General features: G+C 49.1%; 1 protein-coding gene across 1 annotated transcript in view; it reads left to right on the top strand.

Moving 5' to 3' along the window:
- The window catches only part of TANGO6 (transport and golgi organization 6 homolog), an 86634-nt gene that overhangs the window by 30503 nt on the left and 36102 nt on the right, over positions 1–20029 (top strand). Inside the window, exons 13-14 of the mRNA XM_067536728.1 lie at positions 1260–1802; positions 3080–3137. Of these exons, the coding sequence (XP_067392829.1) occupies positions 1260–1802; positions 3080–3137 (601 nt within the window). The remainder of the gene's footprint in view (positions 1–1259; positions 1803–3079; positions 3138–20029) is intronic.

Genomic DNA, 20029 nt, shown 5'->3' on the forward strand with positions numbered 1-20029 from the left:
CCCTGTAAATGTCATTTAACAAGTAAAAAGCTATCTGCTGTGAAATCACTTTAAATCAAGATCAGATGTTTTTCTAAACAATCTGCTCTAGTTCAAACAGGGATTAATTCAGGGAAGTCCCATGGCCTGTGTTATACAGGAGATCAGTCTAGATGATCACAGTGCTCCCTTCTGGCCTTATACTTTGTGTGTATATAGCCTGTGAAAAGCGCTGTATGTCTCAGTTCACGTTCATTTCCGGAATATGCTTTGGGGAGGAAGGTGATGCACTTGCTTTATTTTTGATAATGGTCAAATTATCAGACTCCTTGTCTAATCCTAGCAGATACATTTGCTTCTTTTACCTGGCTCCTTGCAAATACTGAGGCTCAGGAAATCATTTGTTTTGGTTTACAACATACACAAAAGGCTCCTAATCTTGGGATCTAGGCACCTTTGTCATAAAATAGTCACACAAAGGTTGAACCACAGCTGCTTCTCACGTCTAGGCATGAAAAAAGTAACCAAAGATTAACTAAATCCCCAAGCAAATACCCTCTTAGCACAAATGCAGGAAATCTCTTGCATTCACCCTGAATTTGGAGTGTGCTGCCCATCTGCACGTCACCATCTAGCCTTCATTGTGACCCTCCATCCTCAAAAGCATAGGTAAAAGACCATGTGCGTTGTGGTGGTCATGTGCAATTACCTGCCTACACTTTTACATGCATGTGTGGCTGGACACACATCTAGCTAGTCAGGTGACGGCTCACACCTGCACGTCACATGTTCCTTTTTGTACATGCTCCAGTGAGCGTCAGGTCTGAATAAACGCCTCTTGCGAGGAGCATCCCCCTGGCTCAGCAGAGCTAGTGCGGCATGGCTGAACTGCACTGCCAGCAGGACAAGGAACCAGTCAGACTGCTTACTGCAGGTCACGTTCAGCTTATGCAAAATCACTCCGTCGGAGACAGTGAATGGACAGAGGTGTTCTGGGCCTCCTGTCGCCGCCTCCCCATGTGAGGCTGGGAGGGACATGTGAGAGGCTACTCCAATGCTCACACCTGCCAGTTGGGGCACGTTATTATCTAGTCCATCAGATTCAGATCTGCAGTGACCGAAGGTGCGGTTTTAGTGGATTCAACTCCATTGTGCTGTCTCTCACCACTCCCTCTCCCGAGCCCCTCAGCCCAGGGGAATGTTCTCTGGAGCCGCTCGAAGTCGGTGTGTGCACGTCTCATTTGGAGGCAATCCCAGTGATAGTGATGTTTTTCTTTCAGCTGAAGTCGAGTGACTTTGCTGTCTTAAAGCAGTTGGTGCCCCTGTTGGAGGAGATCTCCCGCGTCCATCCTGAACTCGTCATCCAGGAGCTCGCTGCCGATCTGCGCATCACCATCTGCACTCACGGGGCGTTCTCCACTCAAACAGTTTACAGGGCTGCCCAGAGCACCCTCGGGGAAAACACAGGGTCAAGCAGGTTGGGAGGATTGACCCCCACAGAAAGACCCGAGGACAGGACAGCTGGGCTCAGCCTGGAGCAGCCACAGAGTAATGAAAGTTCCAGTCCCACAAACAGCAGCCTGGCCAGTAACCCCATTCCTAAAGGAAAGAGTGGGGAACCCACCATGCAGAAAGAGTGCCCAGCTGGGACTCCTGCAGCGGAGCAGATCTCCTGCGCTCAGGCTCCACAACAGCTTCAGGAGCTCCTCTTAGCAGCCTACGACCCTGAAATCCCAGCACGGGCAGCCGCCCTGCGGAGTCTTTGCCACTTGATAGAGCAGAGGGATCCAGATGGACTTAAGATTCAGGAGAAACTCCTCAAGGTAGGCGGAGCTCAGAAGTAAAGCTTGCTTACAGATCATGTTTGGTTAGGGTGGTTTCCCTTCCGACACTGTCTCGCTGTGCCATGCTCACAGGGTTGTCTTCACACCTATTACATGACAACCCACATGGGACAATGTGGGCACTGGGGGAGTGACTCAGGCTGGCCAGACCCATTTCTGGGAAGAGCATGCAGATCCTGGGTTGGCATGTTTTTTTCTGCAGAGCATCCTGCTCATGACCCCAGCGACTTTTACTGTGTTCCTTCTGAATGCTGGGGTTTGTTCTCTCTCCTCCCTGCCCCAGGAAGCAGTAAACGTGATGATTTGGTAGACTGGGACACATCGTCTTCAGTTCACCCAGTTACATGAGATTAACAAGGTTCCTCTGGCCCAACATGGCTAATGTCCGGGGCACTATTCTCATGTTGGCCTCGAATGCCCCACCTCTGCCTCTCATCACTGGGTTCAGGGAGGAGCAGATGTGCTAAAGGAGAGGAAACCGAGTTAAAGCTGGAAGGTGCTCAGAGCTGTCTATAGGTGAAAGGCTCCGATCAGCCCTGTGAATAGCTAAGGAAACCAATTGTCTTCTATGCTGTGGCAGGACTCGGGACATTCCTGAGCCAATTCCCCTGCTGCAGCTGGAAGTCTCTGCTGTAGTGATGGGCAGTTGTAAGATCAGTGTGCGCCTCGCACATTTCATGAGTCAGTGTTATATTTATGGCAGCCAGGACCCAGGCTGTGACCCTTTAACCAGGGCCATGTGCAGGTCACGATGCTGTGGGAATCTACCCAGATGACCGCTCTGAGAGGTGTAAACGTCCATGTTCATCTCAGCGGGGTGCTGATTCTGAAGCCTAGTTATGATCATTTAAATTGTCAGCATTTATTATTTCACTGCCGGCAGAAGCTTCCAGCCAGCCTACGTGTCCCTCACTGCTGGCCGCAGAGGTGCATGTTGGGGTCAGGAGGCAGTGGAACAACTAGTTGCTGTCAAAGTTTAGAGTTTCGAGGCCCCTTTCAAAATTTCCTGTTGCCTCCAGACTTGCCCACAAGGTGGAGAGAAAAGCTATTTCCCCACAGAGTGCACAGAGCCTTGCTTGCAGCTCCAGCTTGACCCGCAAGGAAGGTAGGCTTCACTCAGTCAGAGCGATACGGGTCAGCTCAGAGAAATGGGGAAGTGTGGCTAACATTAGCAGGTGTGCGGGACTGGAGCTGCCTAAGGTGAGAAGATGGGGCTCATGCCCCTAGGAAGGTAACTGGTCTGCTTTGTCCTCTAGGTTTTCCTGGAAAATATGGAACACGAGGACTCCTTTGTGTATCTGTCCGCTATTCAAGGTGAGTGCAGTGCCCGAGTCACTTGGATTTGGTGTCGAGTATTGTTCCAAGGATTTGCTGGTTAAACATGCACATTGTGCGCCATGCAGAACCCTTTGCTCCTTTCAGTTCCTAGGAGTGTCTGAGCCAAGGCAGCTACCAAGAGTATAGCACAGTGATCACTGCCTGGGTGAGAGAGATGGGCCGAGGTCTGAGCACAGGCTCGGGAGTCAGGAACCGCTGAGTTCTAATCCCCGCTATGTTCTAATCCCCGCTATCCTCTCATTCTGTGACCTTCATCTTTGTGTCTGTTTCCTCATCTCAAAATAGGGATATTTCCTGCCTCTCGGGCTCCCTGAGTGTTAGTGTGTGTGACCTGCACTCTGCAGAAGAATACTGCTATGGTATGTAGGTGCTTCACTTCCCCGGGGCTTTAGTATAATGCAAGAACAGAGAGCACTCTTTCTGCACACCCTAAACAGCCTCTTGGGAGCTGTGGCAAGAGGGCAGCGAGCTGAGAGCAATAATCAGTCGTCTGCTGCTTGCGTCCTTGCTATCAGCAATCCTAGCAGGGCCTCCTTATGACCTGTGTGTAGACTTGCTGAAGTGAATCAGGTGAAAGGTTTGTCTAGTCCAGTATCCTGCCTATGACGGTGACCAGGACCACACGTGGCAGAATGAAGAGTAAAATCCCCCTGATGTTTTGCAGTAATCTTTCTGCGGGAGATGTTTCTTCCTAACCCCAGGCAGTGGTAAGGTTATCCTGCTCAGGACATCCCACTTATCTTAGCTTGAGGAACTGTGAGTGGCAATACTTCCCGCAGAACAGCTTCTTAAGCCATGAAAGTGAGTAAAACAGAGGCTGTTTGTTTTAGGGCTGGTGAAAATGTCACATTCTAAGGGTTTGCCCTCTGCTGCGGCTCCCTTCCCAGCAGTGTCTAGTTTTTGGCACTTTCATGCATTTTGGGGGGTTATCTGTCTGCTCCTGGGTTTCCTCTGCCTCTCCAGTGAATGCCAGTAGCTCTGAGTCCTGCCCTGTGATGCTTATAATGCTGCAGGGACAGATGTTAATCAAGTCTATTCAAGGGACAATGTGAGGAAATCTCCAAAGTTGCTGGTCATGTGGAATAAAATGGCCTCCAGGCATGAAGGTGGCAGGAGTGAAGTCAAAACAAAGGGCCACCCTCACATACATGCATGAAACTCTAGAATCATGGCTGGAGGCCGCCCCTGCCCCTAGAAAATGCTGCATGTTTGAACTCACTATGAACTCAATGGTCTTGTGGTGCTATGGCGTGGGGGTGCTTCTCTATCATGTCTCTGTTCAGGGTGGGGACGGAAGGAAGACAGACACCTCTGAGGAGAACTGTGATTAGACTGGCCTAGGTAGGAAACTTCTGCCGTCTGTTGTCTCCTCGTCTCCGGCCTGTTCTTTGCATTGCCAGCAGATGTAAACACCCCGGTCTCTGGATTACCTACTGACAGTGAAGTGTTAGCTTCTCTTCCTCCATCTCTAGCTGCAGAATCACACCGGCAGCTGGGTAAGGAACGAAGCAATCTCCTGTTTCGGTGTCAGCTGCACCTCTCCACTCTTATTCTTGTTTTGATTTGTACTGAAAGCCCTCTTGTGATGTTATGGAGGGCTTTGTTCCCCTCAGCACCCTGCTGTCCTTTGGCCAATCCATGGGAGTCTCTCTGGGCAGTTTCTGAGAGCGTCTGAGGCCATTGTAATCCAAAAGGTGGCAAGGTACCCAGTTCTTGCGAAGTTCATGACAGCTGGGTCTACCTTTGTGTCCTCTGTGGCGTGGGGTGTGACGCTTTCTCTGGCGGCCATCAGTACTGTGCCCGTGTATAACAAAGCTGCTTCGCTGGACTGAAGTCGGAGATCGAAACATCAGGACTGCAAAGGGAAGTGAACAAGCAGGGAATGAATTCCCAGACACTTAAGCCAGGGAAGCACACCTGTCCTTGCATCTTTGCCTGGCGGGTCCAGGAACGGGCCTTGCTGGGAAAGATCTGCTTTATGACAAACCGAGAAGCAAACATTGTACATGGCTTCAGGCTCTGCCTGGGAGCTGTTCCCAGCACCATGGTTGGAAGCGGGGTTGTGCAGTTGTCTGGAAGTGGGAAGCAAATTTTTGGTCGGATGAAACAACTAGCAGCTCGTGATTTCCGCTACCCACTCGTGACTAATGCACATGGAGGTGTAGGCCCTGTATGCTCCCCTGTGCAGATGAGGCAGCCCACCTTCCCAGGTCAGCCACACTGGACAGCATCTTCGCCCTATGGTGTAACTAACATTTGTTTTGTGATATGTCTGAGTCCTTGGTGTTCCACCCATGCTCCTGGCTGTGAACTGCTGGCATACATCGGCTGTAAGATGTGTGCTTGTTTATTTACCAATGTAGCCTTTGATTATATTGTCCTGCTGAGCACGTGCTGGGGATTTAGTGAGTTCTCTCACCTTCAAATACTGCATGTTCCCAAGAAAGTCAGAATAGAGAGGCAGGAGACCAGGCAGCCAATGGTTGTGAAATCCAGGCTTTATGCCTCCCCCTCAGCAGTCTGGATCCATATGGATGTTCTGTTGGGATTGCAGCCTCCTGGAGCTAACATCTCTTTGGCTGTGTCTAGACGAGTTTTGGTCATGTTGTAATTCAGGGAAGTGATTGATTGCCAATTAACTTGCGTTACTGTAACTAACACAATTGTAAATGCTAATCTAGACAGTCCACAAAGTTGGGTTCCTGGCCCTGTTAGAATTTGCAATGGTAAATGCACCTTTCCTTCAGCTGAGTGGATAAACAATTCATTGTTAACACAGGCATGTTACAAGACTCCTCTGTCAGACTGAAGGGAAGTAGGACAGGAAGCAGGGTCAATGACCTCAGTGCTAGTCAGGGCATGCAGCTGTTAGCAGAGCACAGGTCTCTGGCAGATTCTTGCAAAGGCAGGTGAGTAACTGTGCTCACCAAACTGGGCCACCAGGGAAAGGCATTCCCAAAATGTGCTGGGGATTTTAAAGGGAAGGGCAGGTTTCTGATCTCTGTGACCCCTGCCAGTGGATTCCAAAATTGTGACCGGAGTGGCCGCTGTCACAGGGACCGTGGCATTGTGGGACAGCTGCTGGGGGACTGTTGGAGTTGACATAGGTAGTTCAGTGTCAACACTAGCACGGATGGCAGAAGGAGTTTGACTTTGGCCTTATGTCGTGCGGCAGAGGTAGTGTCACTGGCAATACAACAGGGAGGCTACATCAGTGGGAGACACATGTAGATAAAGACTTTAGGTCGACATAACTTTGTAGTTTAGGCCTGGTCTAGGTGTGTCTTGGTTCATGGTGCACATTTAGAACTGAGACTCTGACAGACTCACCAGAAACTCTCCTGAGCTGCTTGGTTCTCGGACCATGAAAGCATAAGCTGTCCCACCACATGGGACAAATACCTGAGCTCTCCTCAAAGGAGGACACCTGTCATTCGTAGCATAAAGCAGATGAATGTCTAGCTGCTTCTGAAGAATTGCAGGGTGGCGTGGCAGAAAGCTGTACAGACATGCTTTATGGACACTGAACGAATACAGAGCTGGTTGGTAGTGTTACTTGCTATTTCTGGAGAAAAGCTGTGGGATCCTGACTAATCCTATTATGTATTACCGACCTCAAATATTCCCCTGTGAGTTCAGGTCTTCACGCTGTTCCCAACTCTCATATAGTGTTGCTGTGTGCTTTTTAAAGGTGGCTCCATGTCCGGGATGGGAAATGGTGTGCGTAATTAAAATCATGTATAAATACAATATGTATGTTAAGTACCGTGTGGCCTTTATGTGAAAGGTACTGTAGGAGCATATTCCAAGTGGCAAGCAGTCTGCTCTGAACGAAGCAGTTAGGAAAGTTCTTCTTTGCCGTATGTATAGAGAGGATGAAGCAGCTTGGGTAAATGTCTCCTGCAGAGACAGCACAGCATTTCCCAGCACACCTTCATGGTGTACAGGACAGAGGGGGGCTTGTTATGGGAAGAGCTGGAGGATGTGCTATTGCATGGTGAGGTCCAACATTTGATACTTCTGAATGAAGCAGCATGCAATTAAAAAACTCCCCCAAAGTCCCTCCTTCACCTCTCCTCGGCCTCTGACCCTGAAACGTCGCCCAAGAGCCTCTCTGACTGAGAGAAGTGACTGGGTGCTTTGAGCTGCGGACGGATTGGTACCATCCCACCTTGTAAGTCTTTCAGCCTGACTCTTCTGAGGGTCGCTTAACAACCTTGAAGTGCAAGGATCCACTCCGCTGTGGTCTAATGGACGTGATGACCCAGACGGCCTTCACTCTCCTTGTGATGGTAACCAGGGTAAAACAAACAAGAGGCAGCCTATCTCAGTGGATTCCCACTCGCCCTGGTCCCAGCGTATAGGTGCAGCCCACCTGAATGGCTGTCAGAAAAGGAGCAGATCTGTGGGTGGGGAAAAGGAGCTTAATCAACCAAAGAGAGGTCATCCTCTGTGCATATCCTGGAGCAGGTGCAGGACATTCCTCAGGCCAGGGTGTGGGGAAGAGGACCCCATGTTGAGTCAGATAAAGGGAAACCATCTAGGCCTTCTGAATACAGCCAGGGCCTTAAAAAACTGCTGCTTGACTTGTAATCAGTCTGCCACCTCTCTGACAGCCCATGTAAGGAGCACAGGGAAGACATTCTGTGATTAGTCCCTGAATCCAGCAGGGAATGGTGCTGCTGCGCTGGGAAGCAGCTGAAAGGGGTGGAGCAGTTCTGCTGAAGGAATTGCAGTAAGTCATCGAGCTGTACGGCTCCCAGGGCATATTTTGCTGCTGGGAGGTCATCAAAGGGAAAGTAAAATCACTTCCTAAGAAAACTATGCCTGTGAAGCCTGGTTAATAATTTGCCCATGAATCCTTTTCTGTTGAAATGGCTGCTGAAAATGGTGCCGAGATTCCTAACCTTGCTTCCTACCTTAGATCAAGTTCCTGCAGTAAGAGGGGACAGACAGGAAGAGAGGCCATCTAATGAGATCTTATACAACCCACTAAGAAACCTTGTGTTGGCATACTTGGGCAGGTTATTTTAGTACTCCCCACTTAGTGTTGGGGGCCCTATTGGAATAAAACCACTACTAGATGATAGATGAATGGGATGGTTGCTTGAGAGATGCCAGGTAGCATAACCGTTGGGGTTGATAGTCGTTTATTATCACTAGCTGACTCCTAGTCTTGGAGGTCAGACTAGGACAGTGTCACATGTGAGGCCCACACAACACAGGCACAATATAAGCTTTCATTATATATATAAAAAAAAATATTTTCTGGCCCTCAATGGCTCTCACTCAATGGCTGGAGAAGTAGGAACTCCCGAGTCCTATTCATCGCATCAACATGTTAACCCTAGAGCCCAGCAAAGACACTTGAATATTACCATGAACTATGTAATTAATAATCACTGTAGTGCATAGAAGGGGGAAGAAAATGGCCACAGGGAGTTGCTGCAGAGAAGGACGTACAGAAAGAAAAACAGACACGGTCAAGAGGGAAACAAGGAAGGGGGAAACAAAGTGAAGAAATAAGGGTGCTCCCAGGGCGGAGCAGATTTCCCGATCGACTACCGAGTGCTGCTGAATATGACAATTGGGTTCCAAACAAAATAAGTAAAGGCATAACTCAGTTTCGTTACTACATAACGAGCAGATTCTCCCTGGATCTCTGTGATATTGTGGGGGTGCCTCTGTGGCTCGAGAGTCATGTGTTGTATAATTGAAACTTTGGTCCATGGACTCAAATTAAAAATGGGATTCAGCTCTTGCCAAAGAATGAGTTTGACACCCCTGGGCTAGCACCACTAGGTTACATGCATGCATCATCTGTAGTCGCCAGATTAGCTGGGCATGGTGGTGGTTAAAACTTGCTGGTTTGTCCAGCCCAGCTCTCTGCGTCTCTCTTGGTAGTACTACCTACTTCACCAGGGGGTTGTGCTGTGGCAAAGGGGAGTAAGGTGTTGAGATGCTCAAGGGGAAGGAGCTGTACTGGGTGCCAAGTATCATTTCTCAGGTGTGGTCTGCAGTGCAGTGTTGCTGGCATAGCTATGTCCGTTAAAAGTGAAAAATTCACCCCCTACCTCACATTGCCATGCTGGCAAAAGCCCTAGAAGGGCTTATTCTGTCTGGGGAATTGGTACAAACTGTGCCCCGGGTCACAGAGCCACAGGGTCTGGCTACCCCCAACTTTTAAACAGAAGAGCCCCTGCAGTGTGCCACACCCCAGTGGGCCCCCCTCTTCCTTCTGGGTCAGCCACACAGGTTCACCGCCTCCTAGATTTTAGCCTCTAGGCTTCAACGCTCCTGCTTCATACTGTGAGCTCTGCCCAGCGAGTCCAACTAAGACAGACCCTGGCTAGAGACTTTTATACTCTGCAGGGACTAATGCCCTCAGCAGATACCTACAGACACACCAGGCAACCTTTTCCCAACAGAATAGGGTTTCTAGTCAGCCGGAATGCAACACTGGAAGTCCTTAGGTTACCATAGAGAAATAAAGATGAAGACATAGTCTATCTGGTCGAGCTAGTGCCATCCACCATCCAAGCTCTGGCTCTCTCTGACCCCATGTCTGTGTCAGGTGAGAGCAGTCCAGCCTCTACCAAAAGCCAATTCTTTATCCCTGCCTGTCACCCCTCAGTCCTTTGTTTTCAGGCAGAGCTATGCTGAGTTCACAAACACCACCTGTGAGAGCTTCCCACTGTTGAGTGTTGATTGGTCGGTCATTGTGGTTCTCATTGTCTCTCTAGGTCCCCTGTTGATTTGGGTTAGCTTCAATCAGGTCTTTTAACGACCGTTCATTCCACCCAGACAGCGGGATGGCACACACCTCATGCCTTCGCTGCTGCCTCAAGAGCAGACTAAACCCGTTTTTTAGCAATGTAAAGTACAGGGGGAAACTGAGGCACACAGAATTCAGAAAAATATTACAAAAAATTCCCACTTCATCACATCTAGCAAAAGCCCTTTTGCCAGTATAAACGGTGTCCCCACTAGGAGGGTTTGCTGGTGTAGCTCTGCCGGTTTACCTATACCTTTCTAATGTAGACAAGGCTGAAGTGTGATCAGAGTTGTCATTGCCGCAATGTTCTTCGCAGGCATACCTGCAATAGAAACTTGAATCAGACTTTAGACGTTTACCTTTCAGCATCTAATCCTTCCAAATCATAAACACACAGATCCAGTACTGTTGAGCCAGGTAGGGAACCAGGCCATGTACCCTAGCCAGTCTGATGCATGTGCATAATTTCCACCTCTGACCCAGGTCTCTCACAGCAATAGAAGGATCTTTCTTGTGTATTGCTGGGTTATGTGCATAAGGTGGCATTGTTCCTTTGGAAGGAACGTCTTAGTGACATGAAGGCTTAGCTTCTTACAGGAGTACACAGTAGGAGACACAAGCATGGAGGAGGAAAACCCCTGTGGACTGAACAATCAGTTAATTCTGTCTCTGAGCCTCCTCTGCAGTGCAGCAGAAATCGGAGATGAAGGCAGTCTGGAGAGGATTGATTGCACACTGGAGCTAGCTATAGCTCCTGGTTAAAACTGGCTCCTTGAAAATTCCCTAACCCCAGTTCCTGTCCTGACTTCTTTTGTTGGCTGGATTAGGCACAAGAGAAGAGAAGAAATACCATATTTGTTTCTTGTAATCAATGCACTGGAAGCGCCACCCTTCCGAAAAAGCTGGAAGATTAGTTTATCAGTGTGTTCTCTTTGCCTGTACAGTCTTGAGTGTGGTGAGGTTATTCTTGCCCTGCAGGTGAAATACGCACGCACGTTTAGATATCCTCTGAATGATTAATGTACTGTGTGCAGCTGCTCTCAGTGTTTAGCAGCCAGTTATGGTTCTGATTAACCCTGACACAGTTTCTTGTGGTGTTGAGTCACTAACTGTACACAGAAGTAGCATGTTAGCGAAGATTAGAAAGTGGTGTCAGCCATGCACTGTAAATGGCCTTCGGGGATGTAGAGCAGAGGTTGAGAGCAGCTGATGGATGCTTTAGGCAGGTTTCCTTTTTCTCTGGGCAACCCGGGCTGCTTCTGAGATAGGGCTTTCTTGTAAGTGTTTGCTGATGCTGGAACTGGCAAGCTGTGTAGCCGTGCTTGAGAACTGTAATCACCCCAGAGGATGATATAGGAAGGAAGAAGGGTCTGGCCAGGAGTCATGGAGTGTTAGTTCATTTCTACTTTAAGAGTTTGGGTCTACGGGTGGGGGGCTCTGCTCTGAGGACAGGAGGGAGTTGGATCTTGCCTGCCAACCCTCACCACAGCCTGAGAGCTGTCAGAGCTAAGGAAGTTTTGTGCCACTATACAATTGTCACTGACCAGCAGCTGCTTTTTATTCCCGTGACAGTCAAGCCAGACATAAGTCTGCAGTCATTTGAGCTCAGTTTCAGACTGCAAAGCCTGGCAGTACAGAATACCATTGGATTCCCTCTTTCTAGTCAATCGCCAAGGTTTTTATTCTGTAGCTCGGTCCTGAGAGAGCACTCACACCTTCCATGGACTCATCCTTTCCTAACATCCCAGTTTTCTGCTGGTTGGTTCTCAGTATGTTTCTGTTAGAAGGCGGCTCCACCTGGATTCCCCCTATTCCACCTAGCAGCAGTAGAAGTAGGGTGTCTGCCTCAGTTTCCCTTCCTTTGGAGGCCCCAGTAACTATTCGCAAGCTTTTTTGTCTGGTAATAGCCTCCTGAGGGCTGGTTTATTACAAAAACATAGTGCAAGTTAACCATAACACAAGTCCCAAACATTGTCCATTTCTCACACCCTGGTGCACATATGTCTGAATCCCAACAAGGGCGGTCTGGGCCAGGGATCAGAACAGGGACAAACCTGAGGCTGGGAGTAGCAGAGGAGTTCATAGTTGGGTTTCAGGCCAGGGTTGATACCCAGAGTCAGAGTCCGAGTCAGGTTTCAGGGACCGAGTCAGGAGACGAACTCTAGACCACTCGGAGGTCAAAGCCAGGGATTCAGGAGCAATGAGCAGGAATGCTCATGGCAACTGCAGGAGATTCACACAGTTGCCTGGATACTTCTGGAAACACCCTTTGGGTTTATATAGGGCAGGGAGCCAATCAGGAGCCATGAGGCTGCTGTCTGTCAAGCCCCTGGTGGGTGTCCACAATGAGTCATGGGAAGTGGAGCATGGGCTGGTTACAGCTGCTGCCAGATGACAGCCTGGAGATAGCTGCATGATAGCCCTGCAGGCCTGTGATCTAGACCATGGGGGCTTACCACCATAGTTCTTCAAATCATAGACTCATGGGGCTGGGCGGGACCTCGGGAGGTCATCTAGTCCAGTCCCCTGCACTCAGGGCAGGACTAAGTCATATCTAGACCATCCCTGACAGGTGTTTGTCCAACTTGCTCTTAAAAATCTCCAGTGACGGAGATTCCACAACCTCCGTAGGCAATTATTTCCAGTCATTAACCACCCTGACAGTTAGGAAGTTTTTCCTAATGTCCAACCCAAACCTCCCTGGCTGCAGTTGAAGCCCATTGCTTCTTGTCTTGTCCTCAGGGGTTAAGAACAGTAATTTTCTACCTTCTCCCTGTAACAACCTTTTACGTACTTGAAAAAGCTGTTATGTCTCCTCTCAGTCTTCACTTCTCCAGGCTAAACAAATCCAGGTCTGTCAGTCTTGCCTCACAGGTCAGGTTTTCTAGACCTTCAATCATTTTTGTTGCTCTTCTCTGAACTTTCTCCACTTTGTCCATATTTTTCCTGAAATGTGGTGCCCAGAACTGGACATAATACTCCAGCTGGGGCCTAATCAGCGTGGAGTAGAGTGGAAGAATTACTACTCATGTCTGGCTTACAACACTCCTGCTAATACATCCCAGAATCATGTTAGCTTTTTTTGTAACAGCATGACACTGTTGACTCATATTGAGCGTGTGGTCCACTATGACCCCCAGATCCCTTTCCGCAGCACTCCTTCCTAGGCAGTCATTGCCCATTGTGTACGTCTGCAACTGATTGCTCCTTCCTCAGTGGAGCACTTTGCATTTGTCCTTATTGAATTTCATCCTATTTACCTCAGACCAATTCTCAGTTTGTCCAGATCATTCTGAATGATAATCCTATCCTCCAAAGCACTTACAACCCCTCCCAGCTTGGTATCATCCACAAACTTAGTAAGTATACTCTCTATGCCATTATCTAAATCAGTGATGAAAATATTGAACAGAACCGGACCTAGAACTGATCCCTGCAGAACCCCACTCATTATGCCATTCCAGCATGACTGTGAACCGTTGATAACTACTCTCTGGGAACGGTTTTCCAGCCAGTTTTGCACCCACCTTATAGTAGATCCGTCTAGGTCGTATGTCCCTAGTTTGTTTAAGAGAAGGTCTTGCAGGACAATATCAAAAGCCTTACTAAAGACAAGATATACCACATCTACTGCCTCCCCCCATCCACAAGGCTTGTTATGCTGTCAAAGAAAGCTATCAGCTTGGTTTGACATGATTTGTTCGTGACAAATCCATGCTGACTGTTACTTATTACCTTATTATCTTCTAGATGTTTGCAAATTGATTGTTTAATTATTTGCTCCAGTATTTTTCCGGGTACAGAAGTTAACCTGACTGGTCTGTAATTCCCTGGGTTGTCTTTATTTCCCTTTTCGTAGATGAGCACTATATTTGCCCTTTTCCAGGCTTCTGTAATCTCTCTTGTCTTCCAAGACTTTTCAGAGGTAATCGCTAACGGCTCAGATATCTCCTCAGTCAGCTCCTTGAGTATTCTAGGATGCATTTCATCAGGCCCTGGTGACTTGAAGACATTTAACTTGTCTAAGTAATTTTTAACTTGTTCTTTCCCTATTTTAGCTTCTGATCCTGCCTCATTTTCTCTGGCATTCACTATGTTAGATGTCCAGTTGCCACCAACCTTCTTGGTGAAAACTGAAACCCAGTCATTTAGCGCCCCTGCCATTTCCTCATTTTCTGTTATTGTTCCCCCCTCATTGAGTAATGGGCTGCCACCCTGTCCTTGGCCTTCCTCTTGCTTCTAATGTATTTGTAGGATATTTTCTTGTTACCCTTTGTGTCTCTAGCTAGTTTAATCTCGTTTTGTGCCTTGGCCTTTCTAATATTGTCCCTGCATACGTGTGTTATTCGTTTATATTCATCCTTTGTAATTTGACCTACTTTCCACTTTTTGTATGACTCTTTTTTTACTTGTAGATCACTTAAGATCTCCTGGTTAAGCCAGGGTGGTCTCTTGCCGTACTTCCTATCTATCTTATTCAATTGAATAGTTTTCTCTTGTACCCTTAACAATGTCTCCTTGAAAAACTGCCAAATGTCTTCAATTATTTTTCCTCTTACACTTGCTTCCCATGGGATCTTACCGACCAACTCCCTGAGTTTGCTAACGTCTGCCTTCTTGAAATCCATGGTCTTTATTTTGCTGCTCTCCCTCCTTCCATTCCTTAGAATTTTGAACTCTTATCATTTCGTGATCGCTTTCGTCCAAGCTGCCTTCCACTTTCAAAGTCTCAACCAGTTCCTCCCTGTTTGTCAAAATCAAATCTAGAACAGCCGCTCCCCTGGTAGCTTTCTCCACCTTCGGAAAGAAAAAAATCCTATGACATGACACTCCCACCCACCCACCATACCTGGGCTCTTCATCAGTCCTCTCCTGTCCTTTTACCAGAACAGCTACCTTCCAGCTGGGGCAGCCCCACTCTTCCCCACAGGAACCCCCCACACACAGCCTCTCCACTGGCCATTCATCCTCCCCAGGGGAGCAATCCTCACTCCCCTGGGCGCGCTGCCCTCCAGCATGGAGACCCCTCCTCTGCTTTCAGTTCTCTGGCTTAGGAAGGTCAGCTGGCAAACTTGCTGCTCTGCCTTCAGCCTTTCCCTACACTCAGTCTCCTGGCTTGGCAGCTCTCACTTGCCATTCTCTGACCAGCCCTTGTCCAGCTGACCCCATCTCTGCTCTAAGGCCACCCTCTCACCAGGTCTCTCTTGGCTCTAAGTCCCAGGCCCCCTCTTTTAACCCGAGTTGGGTCAGCTTGATGGGTCACAAGTGCACTAGCCTCTTCCCTCAGAAAGGGCCAGGGCCACCCCCTATGACAGGTTCATTCTGGAGGTTCCCATCTCGCTTTCAGAAGTCACTTTTGTGCGTCCACGTCTCTGCACTGACCAAGTTTGGTTACGTTGCTGTTGTCTTTAATATTCTAGACATAGACAAGGCATGCTCCTTGTGAAGTGGAAGAGCGAGCCTATGAAGCAGGCTGCTCTACCAAGCTCATGCTCCAGAACTGGCTGAGAGACTAGACCAGTGAAGGGGTTTGATGCTTGACATGGTACAGATACACAGTTGTGTTTGCAGCAAAAGGCAGGCATCGAGTGTGTGTTGCCGTGAGTGTTAGCCACCACAGTTGAAAGCGTGGGTAAAAGCAGAGCCCTCATTGACAACCAGTGGCTACAGCTGAGCTGTACTTGCCTGAGGCCTGGTCTACACTGACAATGTAGTCGACGTAATGCGGCTTCTGTCAACCACATAACGTCTGCGTCTCCACTGGCATGTCAGTCCCGCCGGCCTAAATCGCAGTACAATTCCTCTTAATAAAACCATCCCCGCAAGTGGCATAGAGCGGAAGTCGAATTGTATGTGTCGAATGAGCATCAGCATAGGCAGAGCGCAACATAAATCGACGTCGTTGGCCTCCAGGAGGTATCCCATAATGCTCTGTTGTGACCGCTCTGGACATTCGCACTCTGCTGCACCGTGGCCACATGCATGGGAAACAGCCCCTCCCCTGAAGCCCTGGGAAATTTTGAATTCCCATTTCCTGTTTGGTCAGTGTGGAGAGAGCTCTGTAGCTGAACTGCTCATGGCGTCTGCACGCCCCAAATGCACTCCAGCATGGAGTCGACTTCAGGTCTTGGATCTCATCAGCCTGAGGAGCAAAGAGTCTGTTCTGGCTCAGCTCCGAGCCAGCAAAAGAAATTTGGATCTCTACAAGAAGATACTGCATGGTGTGGTGGAGAAGGGCCACACCAGGGACGCGCAGCAGTGCCACGTTACAATCAAAGAGCTGAGGCAGGAATATCAGAAAACTAGGGAGGCGAACAGTCATTCTGGCTCGTCACCAAAGACGTGCCACTTTTATGAGGAGCTGCATGCAATTCTCCATGCTGACCCCACCACTGTGCCACCACGCAGCATTGATACCTCTGTAGAATCCAGTCCAGGATGAATGGGGAAGACTGTGTGGACGAGGATGAGGAGAACAGGGGGCAGGCAAGCAGGGTATCCATTCTCCCTGAGAGCCAGGACCTGTTTGTTACCCCAGAGCAGCCCAGCTGGATGCAGGACAGTGTGAGTGACCGAGATGCCAGGGAAGGCACATCTGGTGAGTGTGTATAGCAAATCGTATTTCTGTGGTTATAGCCCTAGTCTAGCTTCTTACTACTTTTTTTTTTTTTTTTTTTTTTGCAGGAGTCTGTGTGTTTGGGGATGGGCTTCCTGGGTGTTGGTCCACTTAAGCAAAGGTTACCCCCGGAAGAGACTATTTATGTGCACAGGGATGCGCCGAGAGTCCTCCATGGATAGCTCCAGGAAACGTTCATGTAGGTACTGTGCAATCCTTTGCAGAAGGGTTCTGGGGAGGGCAGCCTTATTTTTTCCACCACAGAAGGACACTTTTCCCTGCCACTCTGCTATTAAGTGAGCAGGCATCATTGCAGAACACAGCACAGCAGCATAAGGGCCAGGCCTGTACCCTGATGCTTGCAGCAAATCTTCGCTTTCCTCCTGTGTTATCCTCAGCAGACTGACATCACACATGGTCACCTCGGGAAGATGGCACAAGTTAACAGTACCCGACAGATACAGTCACTGCGTGTTATTCCCCTGCCATGGACGGTGTCCTGGGCCCCAACACAGACAGTTCCTAGCCATGACGTTGTCATGGAATTAGGGGTCTGGGAACGGGTGCCCCTATGTTTTCTCCAGCGACACTTCACCCACACCCTCCTCCAATCCCTTTGGACCACCTCCTCCCAAACCGGTCTGTGGGATGGTGAAGAGGAGCCCAATGATCCTGCTCCTTGGTTAAGGTTGGATTGGGGAATTTAGTGCTACAGAGACTTCCTTATAATGGATGCCAGGGTCCCTTACTTAACATGGCTGGAACTCCACTCTGACCTGTGCAATAGGTACAGATTGGTATGCAGGTCCGGCGTTGCCTTGTGAATGTGAAGGGGAGTTCTTTTCACATTGTAACATTGCTTTTCATCCATGGGACCAGCTACCAGTGGAAACCTTGTGCTTTGCTTGCCTTACAGTGGACAGCTCGGCCTTCACCCCAGCTTGTACTTCTGCAGAGCGCCTTTCCCAGGTTAGAAGGTGAAAAAAAAACCTCGGGATGACATGTTCAGTGAACTAACGAACGCCTCGGTGGCTGCTGACACAGAGCTCAGAGCCTGGCGGATGTCATTGTCAGAAAAACTGGACATGGAAAACAGAAAATCAGCCCGGAGCAGGAGTGTGCAACGCAAGAGGAGACGTTGCGTATTACGAGGGATCAGTCTGGCATGCTGAGGCGTCTGGAAGAGCTCCAGGAAGAGCAGCGGCAGGACAGACTCCCTCTGCAGCCCCTGCAAAACGCTCAGCTAACAAGTTTTTTCCCAACCCCCACCCCCAAGCACTCTAGGAGGAGGTTGAGTAGGGTGCAGTACGTGCTCCACACCACGCCAGTGGAGGAGAGCTGAAAGAGGTGATGGCCCCTTTAAGAACTGGGAATGTGCGTGCTTTGCTGTTTGCACAGTCACACTTCGCTCTGGATGTCCTAGAAGCCTTATGAGAATGTTAAATTATCTTCCTTTCCCCACACTGTAACAGATCACCAATAAAACTTTACTGCTTTAAAAACATGACTCTGTATTCACGGAGATTGTCAGCGGGGGAAGAAGGGGAGGGGACCGATGGTGCCAGGGTGGGGGATGGGAAGGGAAGGCACAGCACTGACAGACATACACATCACTGCGGTTCATTGCAAGAACGGGTTTTCATGCTTCCCTGCGGCGCGGTGCTCCGTTCTCGGCTCTCAGCATAGCACTGGTATCTGGCTGCTCAAAATTGCAGCCAGCCTATCAGCCTCCATGACCCAACCCTGCGGGAACTTTTCCCCTTTGTTTCGCACACGTTATGGAGCGCACAGCAGGCAGAGATAACAGTGGGGATGTTGCGTTCACTGAGGGCTAACCTAGTGAGCAAACTGCCATCCTGCCTTTAAGCAACCAAATGCACATTCCACCACCGTTCTGCACTTGCTGAGCCTGTTGAAACGCTCCTTCTCGCTGTCCAGGTGTAGGGCTTTGTTAGCCAGGGGAGCAAGGGGGGTAGGCAGGATCCTCCGGCATCACTACTGGCATTTCAACATCGCCAATGTTTATTTTTTGCTCAGGGAAGAAAGTGTCCGCCTGCCTCTTTTTTAACAGACCTGAGTTCCTAAAGATGTGCGTCATGCACCTTTCTAGACCATCCCACAATGATGTCAGTGAAACGTCCCCTGTGATCCACAAGGGCCTGCAACACCATTGAGAAGTATCCCGTTCAGTTTATGTACTCTATGGCAAGGTGATCAGGTGCTAGGATAGGGATATGCGTGCCGTCTATTGCCCCACCACAGTTTGGGAACCCAATTGCGTCAAACCCATCCACTATATCCTGCACGTTTCCCAAAGTCACTACCCTTCTTAGCTGAAGTCTATTAATGGCCCTGCACGCTTGCATCACAGCAGTTCCCATGGTGGATTTACCGACTCCGAATTGATTCCCAACTGACCGGTAGCGATTGGGGTTTCCAGCTTCCACACAGCGATGGCCACTTGCTTCTCCGCTGTCACAGCAGGTCTCAAACAAGTATTCACGGGCTTCAGGGCTGGGGACAGCTCTGCGCAAAGTTCAAAGAAAGTGGCCTTTTGCATACGAAAGTTCTGCAGCCACTGCTCATCATCCCACACCTTCATAACGATGCGGTCCCACCAGTCAGTGCTTGTTTCCCGGGACCAGAAGCGGCGCTCCACCAACTGAAGATGGTGTGTGACAGCCTGCAGCAAACAGGAATTGTTTCGTTCTATGACGTGTAGCAGGGTGGCTTCAGTAATATCTCAATTTTCCGTGCTGCAGCTCCTGTCTCGGCCTTGAAAATACTGCAGGATAAGTCGTGAGGTGTTTGTGATGCTCACAATGATAGCTCTCCATGCCTCTCCGGCAGTGGCATATGTTCAGCAGAGACGGGTTTGGAAAAATGGTGTGAAAGAATGTTTGTCTCTTTGTTTTGGACAAGAAGGGAGGGGGAGGGAGCATGTTGCATTATGGGAGGACGACATCCTTCCCAAAAGGCACTGCGGGTAGTTGCACTGTGAGCTAGCTACCCACGGTGCACTGCTTTGATTATCGATGCAGGCACGGCTGGTGGGGACGCAGTGCGCACGGTGTGATCACGCTCCTCGTGAGTTCAGTGGGTGAAAGTCGACTGAAAGTAAATCGACTTCACTCCGCAATGTAGACATGCCCTGAATTAATGACTTGCCTGGAAACTACATCCAACCTGTGTTTCTCCCCACGAGTATAGTGCAGAATGTGATGTTTGACTTAGAAAGTAGATGCTCCTAGATGAATATTAACCAGCTCGAATTAGTGGACACCTGCTGCCAACTGTTAAATAATTTCTCTCTCAAACATTGGCATCCAACTTGTAGAATGCTAACTAACCTTAGTGTGCTGAATTTGTTCAGAGGGCAGAGTAGAGGAGCTGTGTGGTGTGTTTAGTAACCAGCTAGGGTCTGACTCCATCTCAGCCTGAAAATTAAAATCAGATTCTGAGTTAGTTTATGGTTGC

This window comes from Emydura macquarii, unplaced genomic scaffold, assembly GCF_026122565.2.
Source record: "Emydura macquarii macquarii isolate MOO-44397 ecotype Brisbane River unplaced genomic scaffold, CSIRO-AGI_Emac_v2 contig_3647, whole genome shotgun sequence".
In the NCBI taxonomy this organism is placed as follows: domain Eukaryota; kingdom Metazoa; phylum Chordata; order Testudines; family Chelidae; genus Emydura; species Emydura macquarii.